The sequence below is a fragment of the Labrus mixtus genome, chromosome 20 (assembly GCF_963584025.1).
Source record: "Labrus mixtus chromosome 20, fLabMix1.1, whole genome shotgun sequence".
Classification (NCBI taxonomy): Eukaryota; Metazoa; Chordata; class Actinopteri; order Labriformes; family Labridae; genus Labrus; species Labrus mixtus.
In genome coordinates, this window is record NC_083631.1 from 14,831,351 (window position 1) to 14,858,097 (window position 26,747).

Consider the following 26,747-nt stretch of genomic DNA (forward strand, 5'->3'; position numbering starts at 1 on the left):
TGTCTGTTGTTCTGGGCTTCTGTCTGACTCGTTTTCCATAACTGCCTTCTTTTCAAGTTCAACTTTTAACTTTCAGCTTGCGGTATATTCACGAGCTGTATGTCTGTACTTTGGGTTTCTTTTTAACTTTTCAGAGCTCTACAGGCTCTGAATCAGTTAATCCAGCCATATCGACCTTCCCCTAAGAAGTTTTTTTTTTTATGGTTCTTATTCAGAATGACAATATATAATCTGATAAGTGGCTAAGTGGACAGAACAGCATGTTCACTGGCACAAAATAGACTTTTAACCCAAAACTACAATGCCATGCTGATCAGGTATTGATCAGAAGTCGAAACACTTCTGTCAAGAATTAAATTATAACATGTCTAAAAACACAAACTAAAAAGCCAATATCTGGTTGGTTCATATTTGACCTCACTCACTGTTATGGTGTGTTGTATTTATTAGTCGTAAATAAGCATTCTTGCACCAAAACTGGCCTTCATGCACAGCCCCATAATAGGCCAACATTTTTTACAATTTCCCAGACTTTCAGAGAGTCTCACTTGCACATACTTATTATTACTTATTATGTTTATGAAATACATCAACATTTTGGCAGCCACATCGTAACATCCTTTTTCAGCCTCTTAGTGAACCCAGCAAACCATCTCTACTCGGCCCTTTTGATAGAAAGGAGCCATGGCTTTACTACAAGCTCCCTTCGGACGTCTAAATTTCTTGCCTTATAATAAGGGCCACCCGAAAGAGAGAACTTATTTTGTCTTCTTGTATTCCTGATCTATTGTTTAGTCACAACTACAGACTGGACAAATGGACAACGTGCCTCAACCTCCTACCGTTAGACAAAGATGAAGCCAAACTATCCCTGTGACAGCGCTTACAAAAACAGTCCACAGCAGAACATCATCCTGTGTCAGTCTGAAGCAGATGACTCTTGTACTAGTGTTTGTTGTGGTCACTCTCGCTGTCAATGCTCCACTCTGCTAATCTAGTGCACACGTAGTAGCTGCCTTTTTAGAAACGAATGTGTTAATCATGGCATTTTATACCTTTTTATAGCGTCAAATAACAGACAACCTCGGCAGACCCCTCAACTTGTTCTGCTGCCTGCTTAAACTAAGGATGATGAGCTGTTTTCCCCACTTAAAAATTATCCCCAGTTAAGTTCAGCAGTTGTTCAGCATACTCAGAACAGCTGATTTCCATTTTTGTCTAAATGTATTACTTTATCCTTTAACAGAGGCTATTTACATGTACTCCCTTAAAAGTCAGGTAACCCCCTACACTCTGATGTCTTGGGCAGCTCCTGAAAATGAAAGCAGAGGAGAGAAGATGCTGTAAAGTACTGCAACCCTTCACTTCACAAAAAACCTAATGTCCTTCCTTGCCAAGTCTCAAGTATCAGTCTGAGATACATGGGGGTAAGTGACACTGTTTCAGATCAAGCACTTACTGTTGTTGTGTTATCTTTGGATTTTTCATTGAAAAAGCAATAAAATACATTTTGAAAAAAATAAATAATTTCCAAGCTTCAAGACTCCTTGGGGATATTAAAACCATTAATATTTGTTAGTTCCAGCTAGATTGGTGAATATGGAATATAAGGATTATGGATATAATGGGATATAATCAGTTAGAGAAAACCACAATGTTGCAATTGTGACTTTATGCTGTTTATTGTCACTGTTGCTGCCTGATAAATGTATACACTGTAAGCCCGATAAATTAAATGTATATGCACATTTAACCATGAGTGTTTTGGCAATTAAGTTTACTTTGTATTAAAGTTTTTCTAAGCCTAACTGTTCCTGATTTCAGTCAGCGCTGTCCCAGATGACACAACAGAAACCTCTGACATTTTTTGGAACCTTGAAAAGTAACACATGGGCCATTTTATAGGCCTACATCAGCCCAGTATCTAAAAATCTGTCTTCTAAATGTGTTAGACTAACAAGACAACTTGATGATGATGATGATCTACATTAGGAACATAACCCTAATCCACCTCGGCTTTGTTAAGAAAGAAGGTACAAAAAAAAAAATGCTTGATAAGATATTTAGAATAACACAACAGAGTCCCGTCCTCATTTCTCCGTTCGGGGTCCTCTTACAGGTCCCCGGACCTCATTTTGGGAACCATACAAACACACGTACGCAGGCACACATTGTTGACGCGTATCCATTCATTTCACTCTCATCTGACTGCGAGGCAGACGGAGCTCCACCGTCAAACTCACCAAATCTGCATCATCCGTCCTCAAAGTAAAACACTGGGGCATTTGCTGCTCCTGGTTCACTTTTTTTTATCGTTTGGTTATTTTTTTTTTTTTTTTTGCACAGTGTTAATGTGCGTGTGTGAGTGAGTGTGTTGTAGTTTTTGAGCATGCAAGGCAACGGTCGTCACCGAAACAAGGAGTTAATAAGAACATGGACAAGTCGGCAACTATTTTTTTACAAATGCACTTTATATTTATTCGTCCTGAGTCTGGAACTGAGGAGCAGCGTTACGGGTGAGACACATCTCAACTTTCCCTTCATTTCATTTAGTCAAAGTCGGAACACCGGGCGGACATTTAACGTGCTTTGCATGCTTTTTGTCTTGGAAAATACTTCCAGTAAGAAAAAGCAAGGAGAAAGTAGGCTGGAGAGCAATATTCAGAGTTTTCTGAATTCGGTGCCTCGGTAGGCTGTCCCACGAAGAAAAAGTCCGAGCTGTGAGTGGAACCAGATGTGGAGGAAAAACGGGGGGAGGAGGGAAGGGGCTGTTGGCGTAATTTCTCTTTTGTTATTATGGACGTGTGAAGTTCAGTCAAAGCTGCAAAGACATTTGCGTTTTAGTTCTTTTTTTTCCTTCTTCTATAATTGGACCGGATGGGATTTTTTTTAGGCTATATTGTAAAGCAGACGTATAGTGACGCTTCATTTGGTCACCCTGCGGGCAGATGTGACCTTTACATCCTGTTACAGGCTGCAATTAACACATTCAGTGCAGTCCTGAACAGCTCCCAGACCATTACATGTTATGGGATGCCATGATGCTGTTAAGTCTTTGTTCTTATCTCTGGCGACCTTAACATGAACCGCTACATTAAGAAAATGATTGATCGTATCTAACTTTTCATCATTTCATTATAGTGATTTTAGATACCTCATTAAACTTTTTGCATCAAGCCTTGAGGCGTACCAGTTTCTAATCAATGTATCTCTTTTTGTTTGATTTAAGCTAATGATTATGTTGGTTATAGTCACTCTTATCCCTCAGAATGTACTGCTAGATAAACATCCTTAATAATCTTTTGGTCAAGACTTGTTTTTTTATTTTATTTTAATATGACTCGCACCCATCCGCTAACATCTTCCCCTGTTTCCAGAGTGAACATTCCCTTTTCAATCACTTTGAACCAAACGGATGAGCTGCAGAAAAATCCGGGAGAAATGAGCCAAGTTGATTTGTTCTATGAAATGTCACCTCTTTGAATTGGTTGTGTGAACTGACCAGTCACTCTGAGCGTTCATTTCATGCATTTTGTGTTTTCGATATACTTTTGTGCTCCTTGTGCAGGGAAATGTCACCACAATTAACCTTGGGATGTCAGTGGAGGGAAGAACGGCTTGACAGTGATTATGCTAAATTATTATTTAAAAAAAGGGGTATTTGCAACAGAGGTAAAAGTGGCAGAATTGCATGCCAACATATTTTATTTGGCCATGGATGTTCAGACATACATAGTGTGAGATTTCAAAATGAGTTTACCATCGATTAGTTATGGAGACGGCTCCAGCCACCACATTTGATGTAACCACATTTCTTGATGTGCAGTATGTGTTACAGTTCAACCTAAAATGTTATAAATTGTTATTCCCGTTAAACTCTGCATAATTGCGGGAATCATAGAGCATATCGACAGTGTGTTCTTTTCACACAGTTTCTAAATCTGATGTGCAATTTCATGGAGGTTTCTGTTTCTGAGTGTGGCTGCAAAATGCAAACATGCTCCTCCCCCCTTGATAGCCCCTCTCCCCGCTCTCCCATGCTTCTCAGATGAGGTAAAACCTACCCACAGTTCTGGTTGCTTCAGAGGCCAGACCACCATAAAAACACCAAAGAAACAAACACTGCAGGCTGGAATTTCCTGCCTGTTTGTCTGTTGCCATTGTATCACACTGCCCAGTCCTGTTTTTGTAATCTCACATCTGTCAAAATAAGAGAAGTTCACATGGAAGCATTGAGCCTTACCCTCAGCCAAGAGCTTTATCCAAGTAAAGAAATAAATGGATAGAAAATCATTTATCTTATTTTAGATTGTCAACAGTAGCAATGAGCCGAAATCCACCAAAACAGTGTGATATTAATCAAAAGTTTGTACAACCGATAAAAACTGAAGCACAGACTAAGAATTGATAAGTCCCACTTCATTGTCCTGAAACCAGGTCCAACAGATGACTGTGCTGAGGAGGAGGAGGAGGAGGTTCTGGGAATATCGGCCTCTCTTGGCGGGTTGTGCTGGTTGTTCTTGGCCTTGGGTTTCATCCTTTCTCTTCAGAAGGAAACTGTCTTGATCGTTGAGAAAGAAAAAAAAAAAAAAACAGAGCAAAGAAGAGGATGAGATCACAGCAGGAGAGCTGTTGTGGCTTAGCTTTCACAGGGCTCAATGGCTTAAAGTTAATCTGGAATTCTGCACTCTCTCTGATTGCCCGCAAGTTTTCTCACATCAAACATCCAGTTGTGTCGCCCTTCAGACTGGAATTAAAACTTCCCTTTTGAATTTGCTTCTTGCTGTCTGGGACTTCAGCGTCAGGTTGCCTGGTGGCTAAAAAGCTTTTGCCTTGAAAGTCTCGTATGGCCACTATGTTATTACTGAGCTTATGTGCACATATGGGAGTAAAATCAACCCACAATGCAATGCTTATATCTACTGGACTGGCTTTGGTGTGAAAATCTGCCCACGGGCACTGTCGGAGCTGACTGTGCTCTATTTTTTTTAAAGAAGGCTTTAATTCCATTGTGAAAGTGACAAAATGGCATCAGACTGATTCATAGGCATGTTAGCCTCGCTTTGTTGACTAGTCACTGTTGTGTAAGTCAAACCCTTCAAGTATCCTCAAGGAATTACTCGCAATGAGAAGTGTAACTAAATCCTTTGCTAAGATTATAGTTTATCAACGTTTTATTGTCTGTTGTGGCAGACTTCACTCTGTAATTTCTAGATGAATTTATTACAGCGAAACTGAGGACACGTCTGTCATGGAGCGTTTTAAATGAACTGTCCTGGGGGGCGTTAAGGGTGTTTTCACACAATTTATGTTCAAGTCCAATCAGTGTAGGTGGTACATGTAGACACATTCCTCACTGTGCGTGCTATATTGAGAGAGATGGCAGTGACTACATGTACCAGGATGCATTTCATGCAACCAGGCACAGCCTCAGCTTTGCTCTGCTGCATTAATTTGACAATAAACTGTGTGGATTTTGAGAGCTGGAGCAAAGACTTGATTATGGATTGGCTGATAAAAAGACCGTCTTGATAATAGATCAGGTTTTTTTTTTTTTTAAAACATAGAGAAATAACAATCACCAACTATCTTTACAAATGTGAAAGCAGGCACATTTTGTTGTTGTCTTGTGATTATAAACTCAATATACCTTAGTTTAGATTTGGTCATAAGCGATTTAAAAGATCCAACTTGGACTTTTTTGAAATGTGGTGGTTGTTTATCACAGTCTTGTTCAGAACAAACAATAATTAGACTAAGATCATATTTCCTCCGTGTTAGTCTCAATGGATACACCAGACAGTGACTTTCCACAAAAACACTTCTTTGCTGGCAGTTTTTTTTTTTTTTTCATCACATTTGATCCAGCTCTGGCTTATGTTGAGTGAGTGGGATAACAGTGTCATGGAAAAGAGACTCTTGTCCCAAAAACAACCCTGATATTTCATGATGTTTGGATCAAAGTTACAGTCAAAGTTTTCACCTCCTGCAAAGTTTTCTCCAGAACGACGTCATTTATGCAGCGAATTAACAGTAAACAGACCGAGCAACTGGGTGTCAGGGGTGAGATGGGTTGCTTTATAAAAAAGAGTACAGAGGTGATTATACCTCATTAAACTGTAAAGAGCACTTTCAAACCTATTCTGACATGCTTCGTCACTCCGCTCTGATTCTTTGTTTGCTACCAAGCAAAGCAGGAGAAGTGAGCACTGCTTCTGAGAAACAAAACCACAGAGTACAAGAGCAAGAAGAGGGGTGTGTCGCTCGGTTCCTCCAGATTACAGGCTCTTTTTTTTTTGATGTAGCTTTGGATGAGACTCCATTGTCTGAGTGTCTGTAAAGCAGCACTGGAGGTTTGAATTGTTCAGCCGAGAGGTAGGAAACAAGGGATTGCTGCAGCCTGAAGTCGCCACATAAAAGAGGGTTGTGTTTTTTTCGACCAAAATGCCCAGTGATCTTTTCCCACCTACCCCACTTCCTGGCCTCTCACAGGAGCCCGCCAGTAGGAAATGCTGAGGGTCTCACTTTCTCTCCTCTCGGTCTGAATTCTGACCGAAGGCGTCTGTGTGGGTTTCTTTTTACATAATTTCAGCGGGACCTTAATTTAGAGTCACGCCCACACTTGTTTTTCTTTGTCTTTCTTTCTCCCAGACTCCTACCTTCACACAGACTCACAACCACACAGTATCCACAGTCCTCACCCTTAGGTTACCAGTCTCTAAATCCTTGAGGTATATATAGATGTGCAAAAAGGAAACTCACATTTTGTTGAGAAATTATGTTTTTCCCCTGAAATTCCTGCGACAGAGGCTGACATCTTTAGCCACTGCTCTGAACGTTTAAAGTTCCACATTTCGACACAGTAACTCTTAGTTTTTTCTAATAATTTTTTTTTTTTTAGTGTATGGTGGATATGCTCCATGGGTAACACCTTGCGGGCAGTTAAAGCTAGCCAGAGAACCATAGTGAGGTCATGCTAATAAAGGAGCCAGTGTAAACGAGAAAGCAAGCTGTAGACTAGAAAAAAATGATCAAATTGACCCTTGAGGATCACTGTCCGTTTCATCAGATGAATCTAATTTCAAGCTATCAAAACCTTCAGTTACTAGGATTAAATGTATCAGTCGCTCTGCAGATTCTCATGGCAATGATTCTTGTACTTATCCTCTAAAACCACAAACTGCTGCTCCCCACAGAAACAGACAACACAACATGTTGGGCTAAGGGTCATTCCAGGTCAGATTTAAGGAATGGTGTAAACTCTCAGATCTGGTTAAAATTCCTCAAACAATCTTCCATTAGAAACATGTGTAACCACTTTACAAAGTGTGTTGCATGCATGGCCATTGTGCAATTAGCCAATACGGCATGTGAAGAGCTTTGTAATGGTGCATGTAAAAAAGGATTTGGGGAAATATCAGCACAGTTTAAAGAGTCACGATAATATTCCTGAATTGCATCACGAAGAGACATTAGAGACAGCATTCTATTCTAGCTCTAACCCAGCACTGACTCGATTAATACAGATATTGATCCAGCCCCTGGCCCTGTCTCTTGCCACATTAGCGGCTAACACGGAATCCTGCTTTCATCAGAATTATTGACTGATGCCGTTTGTTTCCCCTCTCTCTGCTCAGAGCCGCTGGACTCTGACGACTTTGCTTTCTACCATGAGGGCGTCCAGCGGTGCTTGGGGGTGCAGGATCACTCCCTCGTCCCGTCAACCGCCTGCGAGGAAAGCAACCAGCGCTGGAAGTGGGTGACGCGAGGTCGCCTGTTCAACGTGGGCTCCTCGCTGTGCCTGGGGATGACCACTGGGAACCTCACCTCCAGGAGGGACAAGTCTCCTCTGGGTGTATTCACCTGTGACCGGGAGCCCCCCAGAGTGCGCTGGACCTGGAACTGTGGTCAGGTGTTGGACACCCTGAACAACTACCTTCCCATTCCCTCAATTTGGAACTCCACCACAACCCCCTCACCTTCAAAACTGAAATGGACACTACATGGAGGTTTGGAGGACCTGTGCTCAAAAACATACCGTGGTAAGCACGCCTGTCATCCAGCAGGTTCAGAAAATCACTACAAAGATTCCACAGGTTGATGATGGCCACCTCTGTTTGATAACTACACTGCAGGCACTTCAACAGTTCAAAAGATGTGTACACTGTACTAAACCTGCTTAGCTAATTTACTCTGCTAACTTTCCTCTATGTGGTTTAAACCAAAGGGAATGGGTTTAAAACTCATGAAGAGAATTAGGACAATAAGAAGTACAATAAAATAGAATAATACAAAACAACTCAAATCAGCTTTATTTATATAGCACCTTTCATACATAAAAACATACAAAGTGCTTCACAAAAGAACAGAATTAAAACACAAAGAATGTCAAAAACAAAGAATTGACATTTTAGTACTGAACAATTAGTACTAGACATTAGATAGGTAGACGTGACATTTTAAAGGAACATTCAAAAACAAGGTAGAATACAAAAAAACAGAAATGAGATCCCAAATATTTCACCCACTCAAGAAGTCTTCAGCCCATTTCCAGGGAAACTGAGCGTAAGGCCCTTACCGACCCAGCTGTTGTGATCCAGTTAGCTGCTCCCACTCCGCAGGTTGTGCTGCCTCAGTGTGGCAGGGACACCCACTGTTGTGAAAGCCACAGCTGCATCTGATCACAAGGACACAGCAAAATATTGCTTTTAGGGAATCGCTGAGGAAACATGGCTGTTTGCCAGTCAGAAAGCCAAGTAAAACACTGCTGGTGTTTGTAAAATCCAGTAAACACAGAGATGGCCTTGCCCTCCAGTATTTTTCTATTTATGTGTTATTTTTCAGTCCAGATTAAATCTAATGGAGAGGTTTACTGCAAAGCCTCATTTCCGCTGTCAGTGCTATCAGATCTAAACAATATCAAATATTACAGTTTTCATTGACAAACTATGCTGTGAGGCTTAATCAGCCAATAAAGTGTACAAGCTTATAGGCTGTATTTGACAGTATTTGAAAGCAGAACTGCCATAAAAGTGACTCATGAAAAGAAAATCCCCAGTTTCTTACTTCCTTATCGTCCTTCTCATAAGTCTCTTTTCCTCTTTTTGTGGAAAAATAACTGTTTTGCGTTGAAAGTTCTAAAGTTGGTGTGCTGAACTTCACAAGTCAACTGGCTGCTGTGGAGGAATGCCTCTGACATTAGTCAGCCGAGGAGCAGCGAGCCAGTGGTGGAGCAGAGAGGGACGTCAGGAAGAGAGCGTCAGAAAACTTTCCTCCCCCGTTTAACATGTCTGCCCTACTTTCCATTGGCCTAACTTGTTTGGGTAACTCCATAGATCCAGCCTCCCTTCTTTTTCTCTCTCTCTCTCTCTCTCTCTCTGCCCTTAACTTCACACCAAACTTCACTCAAGGAACGTACGAGAATTAAACATCTACCTTATTAAAATAGCTGAAACCTAATACAGATTATTGGCTAAACCAACCTAAAAATAGCCTGTAATCTCTTACAGAGATCCTGCTTTGGCTTAGAAATATTAATATCAAGTCTTTTTTTTTTTCTTCATTCATATCTTTTGATTCTGTTTTCAAATAAAGTCAATGATAATATAGGCAGGAGTCCGTTTTCATCTTCTCCTGCTGACCTCCATTTGACTTTACTGTTAACTGTTTAACTGTAACATCATCCTTTATGTTCAGCCTGCGTTTGATCACACAAGCCTCTTGAGAAAACAGAGTTCACAGCCACAGCTCGGACAGCATACGAGTGGCCCGCCTCTCCCTGATGCATGCATAAAATCTCCCCTCTTTGTTTCCCAGAGATCTATACAGTCCAGGGGAACTCTCATGGGCGCCCGTGCTATCTGCCCTTCCTCTATGACGGCCAGTGGTTTCACAACTGCACGAGTATCGGGCGTGAGGATGGTCACCTCTGGTGTGCCACCACCTTTGACTACGGCAAGGACGAGCGCTGGGGCTTCTGTCCTGTGAAGAGTGAGTAACATCTTTGCATTTCGAGGACAGTTTTTCTCTCTTCTCTGGTCTGACAAGCTTACTCTCTCTTTCCTTCACTCTCAGGCAGTGGCTGCGAAACCTTCTGGGATACTGACCCCCTGACAGACAGCTGCTACCAGTTTAACTTCCAGGCTACGCTGTCATGGAGCGAGGCTCGGATCAGTTGCCAGCAGCAGGGGGCAGACCTGCTTAGCATCACCAAGCTGCATGAGCAGACGTACATCAACGGTAAAGTCACGTTGTAGCTTCTGGTTTGAAACAAGAATTGATAATTGACTCATGAAATCAATGGTTATATGTACGCAGAAGTAGATGACATAATACCAGTGTGGGTCATCACACGCAACTACCAATTACTACATTGTCAATAGAATTTTATCTGAGTACAAAACATCATCAAATAACACATCTGGAGTCTACATAAATTAATCAACATTCAGCAAATACCCTGTAACAACTGACTTCAATTTCTAAATGAATGATACAATTTAATAAACATTTACAAGGATGCAGTGTTATCATATCTGACAATCATGCTGTTGTTTCTTACTTTTACTGTAAAACAAAAATATATCTCTCATAGAGATATTTCTAGGAAGATTGCTGTTTACATAGTTTCCTCTCAGTAGCTATGTTTCTTTACTCTCCCTTCAGGAATTATTGATTTTTGACTTGTCCTGACACAGCCACTAATATTAGTTCACACTCATGCTGTTCTTACATAACAATTCTGTCATCTACGCGTTACAGTGTAGGCAGACACAATGATGGCTAACTGGAGATATTATTAGGCCTGTGTGGAAGCACTGCTTAGCGTTTTTTTTTTTTTTGTTCTGTCTTTCTTGACACATTACACAGAGGTTTTAAGCTCCTGTATTATTTCTGTCGTTTTAGGTTTACTGACAGGCTACACTGCTGCTTTGTGGATTGGCCTCAATGACCTGGACATCAATGGAGGCTGGCAGTGGGCCGACACCTCCCCACTCAAATATCTCAACTGGGAGCCAGGTTAGACTGTAAAAATAACTCAACCTTATCTGTCTTTTTAAGGTTAAAGTGTCTGTGATTTAAAAAAAAACATTTACTTTCCACATAAGGCTGAATGAGCATGCTTGCTTATTTTTAGAGACACGCTGGTCTGGGTTTAAATACACCTTATGTGGCCTACTGAGCAACCACCAGGTTTAGTGCTATGCACAAGGGCACCTTGATGTCAGCGCTGTTCTTCCTGTCATCCAACAGAGCAGCCAAATCATGCTGAGGAGGAGAACTGCGCTGTGATCCGAACTGAGTCATCGGGTCGTTGGCAGAACCGGGATTGTTCTGTCGCTCTGCCGTATGTCTGTAAAAAGAGGCCAAATGCTACCCTTGACCCCTTCACTACTGGTGAGTGTAATGGTGAATGCATAACACCATTAACACAACAGCTGCAGTCCTGAAAATAGTGTCAAAGTCATGAATTGGATGGCTCTTATCTCTTCGCTCCCACAGACTCGTGGGCAGATGATGAGAAGTATGATTGTGATGTGGGCTGGCAGGCCTTTCAGGCCGGCTGCTATAAGCTGACTTCAGAGAAGTTAGACTGGGACACTGCTCAGAAAACCTGTCAGAAGATGGAGGCAAACCTGGTCAGCATCCACACCCTACCCGAGCTGGAGTTCATCCTGCACAACGTGAAGAGAGGTGATTAGTCCTTTTTTTTTTTTTTTTTTACTGTGCTGTGATTTTCCTCGGTAATGGGAGTTCTCTGTCTATACTGCACAGCAACAACTAGCAGTCTACTTTAAAAAAATTGTTAAACTGTACTCCAGACAGGATGAATCAAGGATTTTGTTATGTTTCTGTAGAAGTAAAGTTGAAGTGCAGTTGGTTCACAAAGAGGTCACACACTCAAATCTAACACATTTGAATTCAATTCCAATGTTACTATTTTAAGCACAGGGGAGCAAAATTGTTGTTTTTGGTGTTTCAGCTCTGCCCTCTTATAAATGCCCCTTTATTAAATTTGGAAGAAAGAGGCTTCAATGTTTTTTTTTCCAGTTGTTTTGCTTTACTATATGCCCATGTTTGCAGAGCAAGCTCAAATGTAGTGAAAGCACCGCAGCTCATCCCTTTCCATGAGCGTAAAAAACAACTCATGAAAGAGGAATAAAGTTTTTAGGTCGTGGAATTTCTCCAGTGTAGTGATTGAACTCATGGAAGAGTTTCATAAGCTCATATTTGGATGCCTGTCCCTTATTTTACTTGGTTCCTGTGTTTTAACTCATTGTTCCCAACCTAACTGTGTATGTGTGTGTTTTTTTCCAGATGTCGACCAGCTGTGGATTGGGCTCCATGACACTGATATGCAAATGGACTTCCAATGGACCGACCACACGCCCGTCATCTTCACCTACTGGCACCCATTTGAACCCAACAACTTCCGCAACACCCCGGAAGATTGTGTCTCTGTCTGGGGGGGTGTGAGTGACTCTGCACCCTCAAACTGACCTCCAAATATCTAAAGTCTTACTAATCCCCTCACAGCAAAAGCGGTCTCCTCGGTTTGTATATATTTACCAGCTGTGTTCTGTCTCTTTGTTTGTGTGGCGCTAACATGTGCAGGAGGGCCGCTGGGATGACAGCCCCTGTAACCTGACTATGCCCTCCATCTGTAAGAAACTGGGAACAAAGAGTGATGGGAAGCCACGGCATCAAGACTGCAAAAAAGTAATACCCTTTTTCTCTCCCTGCTTACTTGATTTGTCCCTTGGCTTTTACAGTTTAGACTTTAGATTACTTTTTTTTCACCCTCATGATTTTTTTTTTTTTTTTTTTTTTTTTCCATTTGGATCCTGTAAAGACTCTATTCAAGTCCAGGGCAGCATTTGGTTGTTATTACCGCTGCTGACAGTCTATCTGTGGTGTCACTGGAAAGAAAATTATAACTCTAAATATTTCAGCCGTCTCTTCCCCTTTAACCCTTTTCCCCAGAGCTCCCCTCGACCCTCAACCTTCCACTGCTCCACCAGACGGCCTCCAGTCTTTAACTGTAATATGAATCACTCCCTTAAGACTGGGGAGGTTACCATTTTGAACCCTGGACACACGCACGCACGCACGCACACACTCCTCTATTTACTGAATGCTAACTGTTCTTTTCTCTTGCCCAAAACTGGGTTTTTTTTGTAAATTCTTTAAGGCATTCACATGGGCCCATGTTGTTTGTATCTTCTTTCAACAAGTCTTCAATTTAGATGAAACAGAAGTGCTCTATCATGCACACTACATGTGCCCACATGCTGAATTAAATCCCATCTGGGGGATCAATCTACATCTGTCTGTGATTTCACAGTCCATAATTTTCTCCAGATGAGTCTTTAAACCTCTCATACCTGACATGTCTCTACCTAGCCAATGCTGTGAATATTGCCCAAGTAGAAAGTTTAGTGTCTTTTTTTTTGGGGATGTTTGTGACACAAGGGATTATCCCACTGAAAACAGACATCTAGTGTGTGTCTTTCTGTATCTTCCTCTCCTTAGCAGTGTTATATTTCTGCAAAGTGTTGATTTAGGAGGTCGAGAGTCGTGCTGTTTTCAGCTGTTACATTCAGCAAAGATCTTTCAATGGTCGAACCATTTGTTTGGTAAAATGAATCCTATACCCCGTTACCCTGGGGAGCAAGGCATCATGGGTGGTAACGTGACAGGGGTCATTTGGCAAGGCACGGGTCCTGTGACAGTGGGGTTTGTCTCGAGCAGAGGAGCTCACTTCACTCAACATGTGAAACAACAAAGACAGAAAGCCTGCTGACATCTTAAGCAACATAACACCATATGATCCCTAAACCATACACTCTGTCCAGTTCTAGTCTCATAACTCATAAAGGCTGCCTGTTCACTTAAACACTGGAGCAGCCACTAGTAACACTAACAATACATTTTATAGTTTCAATGATGACGATTTCTTTAAAAATCAAGATAACTCATTTATTTCATGTTTGAGTAGATTGAGCAATAAGCAAAAATCTCTTATGTCAGAGAAGACCTGTGGAGTTAGCAGCTGCTTACGGCCCCTCAGCCACATGGGGCCCTTAAAATAACTTATAATTTTACATTTTTGTTCACATTTCTCTTAACATAAAGCTGTTTTAAGTCCTAATCTCTTTTTTTTATTTTGTCCTGATTTGTTAAAATAGCTTGCAGTAGCGGAGCCAGACCTGGATGGGGTGGCCGAACTGGGCCACTGAGTTTGTTTACACTCTGTGAAAAAAGAAAATTCTTGCGTTTAGTCTGACTAAAACTGGAATTTGGAAAATACATTTTACATGTTAGTCTCACTGAAATAGTGCTAAGTCAAATGTCTAGAAGTCTGACCAACACAACTATAAAATGCAAAAGGGAGTTGACTAACTTTTGCACGTATACATCTCGTTTGGCCCCAGATTGGCCCAGACATTCTGCGCATGCTTCACAGCTCCTGTGCCGTAGTCAGATAGCATAAATTGGTAAAAGAAAGCCAGGAAGAAAACATGGCAAAAGTGGTGAGTGCTTGAGCGAGAACTATGGATTATTTAAATACAGATGAAGTCACACAGCTTATGTTGTGTCAGCTGAAGGAGAGATAGACATGTTGAAGTAAATGAATGGAAGGAAAACAGTTTGCATCTTCTTACTTTGAATGTAGGATGACAGAGTGGCTACATTTAAACTAGAACCGGACCGATGAATCTGCCACCCGATAATATTGGTCGATAGAATATCAAGTGACTATCAGTATCAGCTAATTTTATTGCAGTTATGCACCGATATTACTAGAATTATTCACCGGTCAAATAGCATTTCATTTGAGTTTCATTGTATTACAATAGCAGCTCTCTTTCTGACTGTCACCAGCAGGGTATGCTACATGGATTCTAAAAAGCATTAACACTCATTCACAGTCTCAAGCGGAGACGCACGTACAGGAATCGCACGCCCACTGCAGGACTTAACCTGTACCTTTACAGTGTATACCTAGACCACAAGCTACCTGAGAATAGGCCTGTAGTATTTCTTGTAATGGAAAAAAAACAATAATTTAGCAACCTAGCACAAGCTAACCCCTGTGCAACTGAAAGCAGACCTTTTTTTTGGGGGGGGGGGGGGGGGGGGGGGGAGCTACTGACTCCTTTTTCAAACTTTATACTTTGGCTTGATCAGTTGATTTGCCTCTGAAGGGGCAAATAGCCCATCAGTGTCATCATATCGTTCATTAGTTACTCTGTGCTTTCACTCCTAATATTAAATACACTTCAACATGTTTTGTGAACCTGCTATTAGAAAAGAGTAAATGAGTATATGTCGAGCCTGTCAGACAGGGAGAGGACGGATAAGAAGATGTGAGGTTTTTAACACGTCAAGCCTCAGCAGCAGCTATAATCTCTGAGGTTTCCATCTAGATGCCAAATGTGGTTGCGCAAAAAGCCTGCAGTTAGGCTGCACAAAGCTGTATACAAACTCTAACTATCTTACTATCATTCTTGCACCAAATCTCAACTCTTTTGACCTCCTGCGTGCTGGCTGCGCTCTGTGTCAGTACACGTCCACAACTGAAGTCGTGAGCTGGCAGGAGGGATTGAGGCCAAGGAAAAGTTACTTCTGCATGCCTGGACTTGGTTCTTTTGATTCTGCAGTTCAGACACAGCTCTCTGGTATAACGTACCTCTGCTTTGATTGTTGAATGGCATCTTAATTGTTTTCTGAGAGACCGCGTTATGTTTGAAGCTTCTCTTTGTTTTGGAGTGCGTTCTTTATCCTTTCACAAAACACCATGCACCAGTATTTCTCAAGTCTAGACATCAGCCGATCTACTTGAATATCTGTCTCCATGTTTATTTTGAAGCATATCCAGATCCAGTTGTTAAGATCTAGATCAATACATTTAATGAGCCTCGCAGCCTTTTCAGATGACTGAGCTCTTGGAATGGTTTAGTGTTGATTTTATTATTAACTATTGTTATCTATATCCTCAAAATCCCTTGTTTATTTAGGGCTGGAAGTGGCACAGCCCAGCCTGTTACTGGGTGGGAGAGGATCTGCTTACCTTCAATGAGGCCAGGAAATCCTGCGAGGACCAGGGAGCCACCCTTGTTACCATTACCAACAGGTGTGTACAGCAGCAAACACACACATACTGACTTACCCAGAATCCTTCACAGGGACTTAAAGACATCATTAATAGTCTCTTTAAATCTCTTAAGGTTTGAGCAGGCCTTCGCCAACAGCCTGGTGTTCGGTCGCGCGGGTGATTCCTTCTGGATCGGCCTTCTGGACGAGGGCAGCCACGGCTCTTTCCACTGGCTCAGCGGGGACGAAGTATCCTACACCAATTGGAACCGAGACCAGCCAGGTAGCTTAAATATGTCACGTTTGAATGAGTTAGATCAGGATATGATCAGATGGTGTTTTGCAGGATGCTGGATGACTATGTTGAATTATTCTAGTTGTCAAGGCAAGGTCAGGTAGAGACTTCAGATTCAGGTTCAGGTTTTTTTTTAATACCCGTAGGTACATTTGGTTGCATGAAATAGTGATGTTGCAGAGAAATGAGATGTCATCTCTTAAAGACGTATTTAAGGTGGATCTGTTTTAATTGTCAGCAGCTCATAATGCATACCTAAATGTTTTGTTGATCTTAACTTAAGGGTTAAGTAAATTTCTATTTATTTTCTAATGTCTTTTATTGTATACAAACTGATGATTATTTAAAAAATAATTTGATATGTGTGTGCTTATTCTGATTATTTGAGAAAGTTGTTAGAATCATTGTCCTTACTTCGGCTTTGTCTCAGTGGTCGAGTCATTCGTATCTCAACTGACAGCTCCTGCAGCCACATGTCTTATATGTCTTAGTGGCACATTGCTCCTGCTGCTGCGTCAGCGGTGTGAGTGAATGTGTATAAAGTGCTTTATGTAGTTTGAAGACTAGAAAAGCACTATACAGGCTCAAGTTCATTTACCAAGTTTGTTCCAGAACCGTAGATACTTTAGTCGTGTTTGTCCAAATGTCAGTCAAAGATATTCTGTTTATAATGAGACCAAACACAGAAGAGCTGCAAACCATCACATCTGAGAGTCCCAAACTCCAGATTTATTAGAGTTTTCTCATTAAAAAGTAAATTGCTAAGTTTTTAGTAATGATTTTTCATTTTTTCTCCACATATTGATAATTAAACTAATAGTTTCAGCTGTACTGGCTGGGGTAATCAAACTCCATTTAATACATACCCTGAGGTTTTCTGCTGCCAAAACATGAGGTCTATTTTGAAACAGAGCAGATTTTAGATTTAATCTGTAAAGAAGAAACTGAATTGGTCCCTGATGTTTTCTCTATACTTCAGAATACAGATTCTGATCCACTGTACAGTACATCCATATACCCTGGATTAGCTTCAAAGCAGCTTTGATCAGCTGACAATTTGCCTTTTAAATGCAATTATCAGCCGCCGTCATATCATCATGCAAACCAAGCCAGAGTTTACAGGAAATGTTGCCCTTGTCTTGAGAGCAGTTCAAGGCTAGATCCAACATTTATCTGAGTCATGATTGTCTAATCCCATTTTCAACAAGTTTTTTCTTCTCACCATTCCTCAGTTTCCGCACATTTCATCATTAAAGCCTCTTTTTTCCTGTCCCTCCATTCACCTACATTTCTCCCTGTGTCTTCACAGTCAGTGTCGATGGTGGCTGTGTTTCCATGGCGACAGGCTTTGCAACGGGTCTGTGGGAGGTGAAAGCGTGTGCGTCATCGAAGGCAAAATTCATCTGCCGTCAGAACCAGGACACGTCTCTTAGCCCTGAGCCCCCGGTCCCTCAGCCCACCCCGAGCCTCAGCGGCTCCTGTCCCAGCAGCTGGAAGAGCAACAGCAACCTGCGCTACTGTTACAAGGTTTGGCAAAGTTTCTCTGCTTCACACTATCCTACTCTGCTTGAGGTGTCGTTTAATTATGGCCCACATTCATTAACTGATTTATTCAGGCCTTGAGAAATAGTTAAATGTTCTTAGTTTTTTCTCCGTTCAGTGCAGAGGCATCTGATTATGCCTGTACATGCAGATGTGGATATGACAACTTTTTACAAAGTACAATGACTGTTGTCTTTAAGTTATTTTCTAAACATACTGTACGTTAAACTTGTTCAGAAATGTAAATGTAAGAAAAAAAGCCATATCAGTACATGGCAGCAGTTATTAATATTGTCTGAACTGAACAGCTTCACAAAAACTTTATCAAATGAATAAAGTGGTGAACTTACTCTTTGTATTTTAAATCAGTGCAGTTTCAATTAAATGGGGACAGCAAATACATTCTATTCAAGTTTGAGTGACAACTTTATATTCCATAATCATACCGAGCCATAAGTCGGAATGTGTGGGTTTTTCTCCATCCTAACATTAAGAGCTGAAGTAACACAGCTGTGTATTCTGCTCATTTTAAACCAGCATTGCATTTTTTAATGGGACTGTTTTTACATTCTCCTCGCCTGTGTTACGTAGGTGTTTCACTCGTCCCAGCTGGAGCAGAGGCTGAGCTGGCTGCAGGCTCACCTCTTCTGCAAGAGACACGGAGCCGACCTGCTGAGCGTCAGCGGCCCTGACGAGGAGCACTATGTCCTACAAGTCCTCCATGAGGCCTTTGGGTGAGTGTGCAATTGACCAGGTAAAACGTAACGTTCTACGACGATGATGATGATGATGACGATGATAATGATGAAGGTGTGGGCCACAGGGAGTCAGAGGACCATGAGCAGCTCTGGTTTTGGATCGGACTGAACCGCAGAAACCCCATGGACAACGGCAGCTGGAAGTGGAGCGATGGGCTGTCTGTGAGTAATAACTAGATGTAACCTGACAGTGTACCAACAGACGCTGTGCGGAAAAAACCCACAATCTGTTTATTCTTTGCTTGTGTTCCAGTTAACGTACCAGAACTTTGGCAGATACTACTACAACATCCGACAATGTGCTGCAGCAGATTTGGGCACTATGACCTGGCTGGCTATGCACTGTGATTCTGACTTAGACTGGATCTGCAAAATCCCCAGAGGTAAAATAGCATGGGACAATTAGTACTCTATTTGAACAGTTTCTATTCATCTTCAGAAATGCACTTTACCACCTTCAGCATTGATCTCTGATTTGAGTCTTGCTAGACTTTTTTTCATTGCATTTTCTCTCTTTTTGTATGTCATGTGCACTCTTTTCCCTCCTGTGTGCTTGTGTTTTTAGGTAGTGTTGAGAAGGAACCAGAAGTCTCTGAAGGTCAGTCAGTCTTACTTTCTTAGCTTTGAACTTCTCTCGCATACTTAAATGATTTCCTAAGGGCTTATTTCAAAACCCTTCCCTCTGTCTCTCATGACTGTCTCTCCGTCTTCTCTCATCCGTCAGGCACCAGTTCACCAGAGTGGATTGGCTTCCAGGAGGCTGAGTATAAATTTTTTGACCAACGCAACACTTGGGATCAGGCCCAAAGGATTTGCTCCTGGTTTGATTCTTCGCTGGCCTCCGTCCACTCGGCTGAGGAGGAGGCTTTCCTGGCCAACACTTTACGCAAGGCACTGCCAACTTTATCAAAGAGTTCATGATTGTTTGTACGAGCTGAATAAATCCAGCTAGCTTAGTGAGGGCACAACCCTAAGAAACACCTCGCGAGTACAAACCTGTGTAACTGCGGTGTCTGTTTTCTACAAGCAAACCATATCTGTGTCTCTTTACCTGTGGCCTCAACATGCCTTCTTAACAGTTTCATCTCACCTTCAGATGGCGAGGGTGGAGGGTGACAACTGGTGGCTGGGGCTGCACACCTATGAAAACGATGGCCGCTTCCGCTGGTCCGACCACTCTGTGCTCAATTACGTGTCCTGGGCCCTCGGGAGGCCACACGCACTCAGTCGTGATCGCAAATGTGTCCACTTGTCGGTCAGCAAAGGTAAGAGCAGACAAAGTAAGACAAAATAAGACACGAAATCAAATGCAGCACTCATAAAGGAGCTCTATGTTTCACTCCTAAATAGCGGACTGGTCTGATCAGAAGTGCCACTCTGACCTGCCCTACATCTGTAAGAGAGTCAATGTCACAGGCACCATTCCTCCAACTCCATCAGTCCCCCACCTTCCATCAGGCTGTCCTGATGGATGGTCTTCCTATCAGCACAAGGTAGAGCTACAACACACCAGCAGTTAAGAATCATTCTGTTATCAAGTGATGCGTCGTAGATAACCTAACCTTCATCGCTGTGTGTGCAATGACATTTGGTGTTTCCGCAGTGTTTCAGAGTGTTTGATCAGCCTGACCGGGTCACATGGTCAGCAGCCAAGTTGAAATGTGAACTGCAGGGCGGAGTGCTGGCAGTGGTGTCCAATTATCTGGAGGAAGGTAATTACAGCAGACTGCAGACGCCAGGAAGCAGGACGTGTTGTGGTGCACTCTGCACAAATTAGTGAACTCATCTCATGAACTAAATGCAGTTACTTACTTTTTAAAAATGTAACAGTTGTTATTTCATTAAGTATATCTGATTACCTGTCATTGTACATTATATCCAGTCAATTCTTAGAGACAGTGATTGTTTGTTTTTATGCTCATATTTTTTGTTCATAAGAGTCTAATAGGAATATCATTTTGCACCTTTTTTCCTCCTTACAGCATTTGTCACCACCCTGCTCTACAACACCACTTCTGACCTTTGGGTTGGTCTGACCTCAGACTCCAAAGGTCATTTCCAGTGGGCCCAGCCTGGCCTGCTCAGCTACACCAACTGGGCTCCTGGAGAGCCTCTTGACAACAGCGGACCACACTACAACAAGACCCGGGTACCCACCACACCCTGACTCCATCAGCTTCACATGTCAGATTTTTGTCCTGAAAGTGTTCCTGTTGTAACGATTTCTCCGTCTCTTCTCAGGGAAACTGTGTGGTGATGATTCATGGGAATCCGCAGAAGAACACTGGCATGTGGGCTTCCCGAGCGTGTGAGATGGAGAGCCATGGCTACATCTGTCAAAGGGGACAAGGTGTGCTATCAGAACACTCATCACAACAATGCTTTCTTTTGAAGTGCAGAACAATTCACATCAAACAGAAGTGTATCGACTTAAGGGTGTGCTTGATTTTGTCATTTCTTCAGACTCAGCTCTCCCTCCGGCCCCACCTTTCATCCCTGCCTCTCTGTCAAAGCCTGTGGAGCTGGGTGGAGTGACTTACCGAGTTGTGGAGAAGCGTCTTGACTGGACGGGCGCTCTGCACCTCTGTGAATCTCTGAATGGGACCTTGGCCACAGTGAAGGATCCATATCAGCAGGCTCACCTGACACTGCTGATCAACAGCCTGCGGCGGCCTGCCTGGATCGCTCTCTACAACTATGGAGTGAGCTCTCTCTCACTTACAGTATCTCTAATTACATTTCATTGTTAGATCTACGGAAAAAAAAAAAGTGTTTCCAGTCTGAGGGAGAATATCTGTTCTCAGGGACGGAGCTTCACCTGGATGGGCGAAGAAGAGGTGTCATATTCAAACTGGAAAGATGGGGAGCCCAATCAATCAGCTGGATGTGGTCACATGACCACTACTGGGCAATGGACTATGACTCCCTGCGATGCAAAACTGGAGACTGCTATCTGTCAAATAAGTGGTATGATTTTAGTTTTTGCAACAGAACTATTGTTATACTTTAAGATGTCCCTAACATGTGCGTAACAAAACATCAGAATGAAAAACACTGCTTTTATTTAAACCTGTACAATGTATCCTTAATTCTGATCTATGTCAGAAAATAACTCTGTTGTTTTTCTCTTTGCCAGAGGAGCCCGTGGTTCACCAGTGGATTTACCCTGGCCAGTGTCCACACTCTCTGGGAGAGTGGGCGTGGGTGCCATTCAGAAACCACTGTTATGCCTTCAACCTGCAAAGGCTTAAACTGCAGCAGGATGCACGTGTGTCCTGTAACAAAGGTAAGAAAAGTCTCAGAGGTCAGGCACACCTTCACCATTCTGCTTTGCTGCCCAAGAAACGCCTGATACTAAACTAAAGTTAAACATCTCTGAACCACTGCAAGCATTATTGACCTTTACTCAGTGTGTTTCAATGATCCTTTTATACTATTGTTATGTCCCATATGTAACAATTCTTATTGTTCCGGGTTCCTTTCTTTTTCTCTATCTTCCAGTGGGAGCAGAGCTTCTGTCTATCCTGGATGAGACCGAAAATGGTTTTGTATGGGAGCACATCCAGAGCTATGCAGAACAGGCACAGGGAGCTTGGCTGGGCATCAGTGTGAGAGGTAAGGAAACATTGTCCCCTCCATCTGTCTTTACAGCAGCAGACTTAATAACCTTCTACAGAAGGAAAACCAAGACTTAATAACCTTCTACAGAAGGTTATTAAGTCTACAGGTACAGGAAACTTTTTAAGACCTTTTCTCTTATGATTAATTAAAGAGCCCATATTATGTTCTTTTTGGGGTTCATATATTTAATCTATGTACCTACTGTTGTACGTTCACAATAGCTAAAGTCCGAAAAAAGTGTCTGTTTTCATGTACTGCTCTTCCTTGCTCCCACTACGCGCTGAGTCCGTCAGCTACGCTCTGCTGAGCCCCCACTGCTAGACCCCACGTGGGCCAAGTCTGCTCTGATTGGTCTGCCGATCCGCTCTGTCGTTATTGGTCAGTTGCTCAGCACACTTCTCGGAAATTTCAACATGAGCTGCTGGGCTTGCCACAACGAGCCAATGGACTTAGATCAGTGATCTCACACTGACAATGACGTCGGACTGACAAATTTTTATCGAGGGGGGCTAGAACCGAGCGTTACATGCAGCTAATGCTACAGCTAACAGGAGGAGGTAGGAGAAGCCTCGTTTCCGCGGACTTTGAATTTTTGCACATAGATGTGCCTAAACATGCACAGGACACTTGGAAAACACACTAAAGGGCATATAAAACCAGAAAAAGCATAATATGGGACCTTTGAGGTTGTTTTTTTCAGTGAATTACCCTGAAATATGCTTTGTTAGCTAATGAGAATAACTGAAACCAGGATTGTAAACCTACAGTATGTGCTGTGTCTTAAAATGAGTTCTGACAGAACATGAAAAAAGAAATGAGCTCTCCTGAAGATTAAACTAAAAATCCAAGTTCTTCTGGGGTCTGAAGTGACCCTGACTGTGTGTGTGTGTGTGTGTGTGTGTGTGTGTGTGTGTGTGTGTGTGTGTGTGTGTGTGTGTGTGTGTGTGTGTGTGTGTGTGTGTGTGTGTGTGTGTGTGTGTGTGTGTGTGTGTGTGTGTGTGTGTGTGTGTGTGTGCGTGTGTTCCTGCCGCAGGTAGAGGTTTGGTGTGGAGCGAGGACACAGAGATGATGTACACAAACTGGGAGGGGCATGACGTCGCCTCTTCTGTCTTGTCCCCAAACTCCTGCTTCTGGATCCAGAGCAACAGCGGCCTGTGGAAGCCGGGCTCCTGCAGAAATCGCACACACGGAGTCATCTGCAAACAGCCTCGCAGTAAGAAAACCAGGGACCACTTCAGCTGAGAGGTTTAGTTTAGTCAGTTAAGTTTGTCCAACAATGAAGCAGCCACAGAAAAAAGGGCTTTTAGAAAAAAACGACTTCAGCCACTGAAAACCTGTGAGGAGTTTTTGGATGGTTATGAAACATTCAGAAATTAATAATAATTTATCTTTATGAGCTACATAAGCAAATGAGGACATAAGCAACAAGATTGAATATTTCTATATACTTATTTTAGATGCATGAAATCACTCCTATGGGGTAGGTGTCAGACTATTAACAGCATGCTAGCAAAACACTTTTTACATCATCCAAGAAAAAGATTTTCAATGATTCATAGATTTTATTGTTAAAGGCAGAATGTGCAACATTTTACAGTTAAAAGAAATCCCACAGACAAGAAAAAACCCATCAGTTTATGTGTAAGCTATCTTTTCGAATCATTTCACAGCTTTATCTTGACGTTGGACAACTCTTTCCTTATGGAGTATGTTTTGTATTGTTTTTTGACATTTACTTTTTGGGCTTTTTTTTTTTTTAACAAAACAGCAGTTTGGAAAGAGGTATATTTACTAATTGTCCCATTTTCCTTTTTAGGTGCTGAAACCTCGGCTTCAACATGTAAGTATGCCTTTCAACTTTCACTTTTTTTTCTGCTCTCTTGTGAGACAGCAGAATATGAATTATTTATTTTTATCCTGACATCCATCTTCTACCTCCATGTAGCGGATGTTGACCACCTGCCCACTCTGATTGTTGTCATGGTGACGGGGCTGGTGCTGGTGGCGCTGATTGTCGGTGTGATCTACCTGTACCGTCGGCGAACTGTTGGGTCTGGGGGTTCCTATGAAGGGGCCCGCTACAGCCGGACCAATTCCAGCCTGGCTGAGCAGACTGAGAAGAACATCCTGGTGTCGGATATGGAGCTGAACGAGCAGTCAGAGTAACAAATGAAAACAATAAAAACAATCGAACCTGGACTGACCCCTAACCAGCACAGGAGAGGCCGACTCTGATACACATTAATGGCATTTATGTTTTTGTTGTCTCTTTTGAAACCAAAAAAAAAAGAAGATTTTTTGAAGTGCTGAAGAGCTGTGTAGAGCGCAGCAGAGTTTTTAAATTGAATCCCTGCAGTCTCAGTCTTCCTAGGAAAAGACTTAACAATTCTACCAATTTTTCTGCATGTGAAACAGATCCCTCGATATGCACATCTTTCCTTAAAAGTTTTTCATTAAGGCCATGAATTGATCAATTTTTATCGCAGCTGGAAAGGTCCAACACAATATCAGTTTTGTGTAATGACTCGTTCCTATCTTCCTCGGTGCCAAATTGAACTTCTGCTTGTTGTTTATTTCCTTTCTTGTTCCCAAGTGATTGGAAGACTTACAAAGCAGTGAAGAGCTGTCACAGCCACAAGTTGACTCTTAAACATGCACCTCTGTCCTCTACAAACACAGCCACAGTCTTCTTCAGGAAAAGAAATTTGGTTCTATTTTTTTTTTTCATTCTTTTTTTTTTTTTGCCATGGCAGTATTTACTTAAACTTGAGTTGTCGTTTCATTATTTCATTAAGGTTCATTTCTTTCTCGATGGTTTGTCGTCTTTCGTGCAGCTGTAGAGAACTGTTACTGATGATGCATGTGTGGTTTTTGTTCTCCTGCCTCGCTCCTCTTCTCTCATCGGACACGTCAGCACCAGCTGGAAGTCGAGCAGACGAGGAGGAGGAAGTCCTAATGTGAATGTGTGGAAGGTAACAGGGACCATTATTACTGGTGACCTTAAACCATCTGAGGCAGAACGTTAGATATGCTACAACTTTGCACATTACTAAGTTCTGTAGGGAACTTTTTATAGAAGTCAGTCTTTTGTAGAAGAGATTTTTAGTCTCATTTTGACTTCCTGGTAAAACACAGGTAAACAAATACAATAAATAGGATGTCTTTTTGGTACTGCAGGGCTTCAATAGCTCTGCGTACACTTTGGTACTTATTATTTTTCAGCTTGTTCAGCATAAGTAATCGCCTTTCTTTTAGTCGTTTTTGTTAAGGTACAGTTACTTCTCTGCGATTCCAAACCTCTGTTTGTGCTGGCTCTATATGCCAACATCTGGAGCTGATTCATCACTTTTTAAGTACAATAATTCTCTTGGCGTGCACTATGAAAGGTTTTTCTGTCCGTTTGTCTGTTTCACATGGAGCACAGTTCTTTATGTTTTGTCACTGAGATGTGTTGTCTTTTTAATGATGCAGGTTTCATTGTGTTTCAGCCTAAATATCTTTCAAAGAAACTATCCTAATTTTATGGGATATTTGCAAACACTTGAACCTCTCATTGCCCACAAAGGAAAACATCCCTCATGTGAATGACTGTGTTGTATATATTAGAGCCAAAGACTGTTTTAAGAGAAATCGTTAAAAAAAAAACAAAAAAAAAACAAAAAAACTCATTCAGTTCTTTTTCTATGTCATTTCCCGATTTCCCATTTGCGCAGTGAAACGACCACATTTTTGTCATTTTGTCATTTTACATTCGTCTCCTCAAACATTTTCTTTTCCCCTCAGCTCTCTAAACGCATTTCTGTCTTCCTGCACAGAGGAATGCTTTGGAGCTGTGTCAGTCTGAGGCTTTGGGGGTTTCACTGAGCTGCTGTGAAAAAAAAAACCACCCTGCTTTTTCTGCTCCATGAGTTGGACTAAGATAGAGGGGGAAGGGAGGAGGAGAGGGAGTAATGAGAAGTGTGTTTTTGAATGTGTGTGTGTCTGAGTGTGTGCAGTATCCAGCTGTGGAATGTTGAGTCGGCAAGAAGAGCTCAGTGGCACGTCTGGAACCAATCAGAGAAGCAGGGCTCAGGGACATGAAGGGTCAGAAGGAGGATTGAAAGAAAGAAAAACTAGACGAAAGGGAAAAAGGAGTGCAAGGAGGAGTCAAGGATGTTGGAAGAGAGGAAGGAGGAGTGTTAGGGGTGAAGTGGATTGTCTCAGGCTTACCCTGGCCTCTGCTGGTGGTATACTGTACAGGTTCGTCTTAAATGTGGTAGATGTGAACTGTAGCAAAGGGTCTGACGGCCCCTCAGTGTGTACATCTGTGAGATCATGTTTATGATGCAGGCTGGCTCTCATCCCTGTGAAGATTACCTGAAGCACCTGTTCAACTTTTTGAACTTTTTTTTGTGTAATTTTTATATGAAATGAATAAAGTCTATGTTCTCAGA

At 42.1% G+C, this 26,747-nt stretch overlaps 1 protein-coding gene across 1 annotated transcript; it reads left to right on the forward strand.

Annotated features, from left to right (window-relative positions):
* Positions 1 to 2,195: 2,195 nt before the first annotated feature.
* Positions 2,196 to 26,747, forward strand: mrc2 (mannose receptor, C type 2). The gene is made up of 29 exons (XM_061026253.1): positions 2,196 to 2,516; positions 7,638 to 8,042; positions 9,817 to 9,990; positions 10,075 to 10,239; positions 10,906 to 11,019; positions 11,254 to 11,397; positions 11,503 to 11,694; positions 12,319 to 12,473; positions 12,616 to 12,720; positions 16,023 to 16,138; positions 16,233 to 16,381; positions 17,703 to 17,920; positions 18,527 to 18,669; positions 18,759 to 18,855; positions 18,947 to 19,076; positions 19,259 to 19,291; positions 19,418 to 19,584; positions 19,790 to 19,958; positions 20,044 to 20,186; positions 20,297 to 20,405; positions 20,676 to 20,842; positions 20,935 to 21,043; positions 21,157 to 21,395; positions 21,498 to 21,660; positions 21,830 to 21,979; positions 22,195 to 22,308; positions 23,348 to 23,527; positions 24,131 to 24,154; positions 24,260 to 26,747. Exons 1-29 carry the CDS (start codon positions 2,390 to 2,392, stop codon positions 24,478 to 24,480), a joined length of 4,422 nt encoding a protein of 1,473 aa, XP_060882236.1. The 5' UTR covers positions 2,196 to 2,389; the 3' UTR covers positions 24,481 to 26,747.

Excerpts from the sequence above, each read along its gene's own strand:
- mrc2 (XM_061026253.1), top strand. The coding sequence starts at position 2,390 with ATGCAAGGCAACGGTCGTCACCGAAACAAGGAGTTAATAAGAACATGG. Across the intron at positions 9,991-10,074 it reads GGGCTTCTGTCCTGTGAAGA|GCAGTGGCTGCGAAACCTTC; the intron begins GTGAGTAACATC and ends CTTCACTCTCAG. Across the intron at positions 11,020-11,253 it reads ATATCTCAACTGGGAGCCAG|AGCAGCCAAATCATGCTGAG; the intron begins GTTAGACTGTAA and ends GTCATCCAACAG.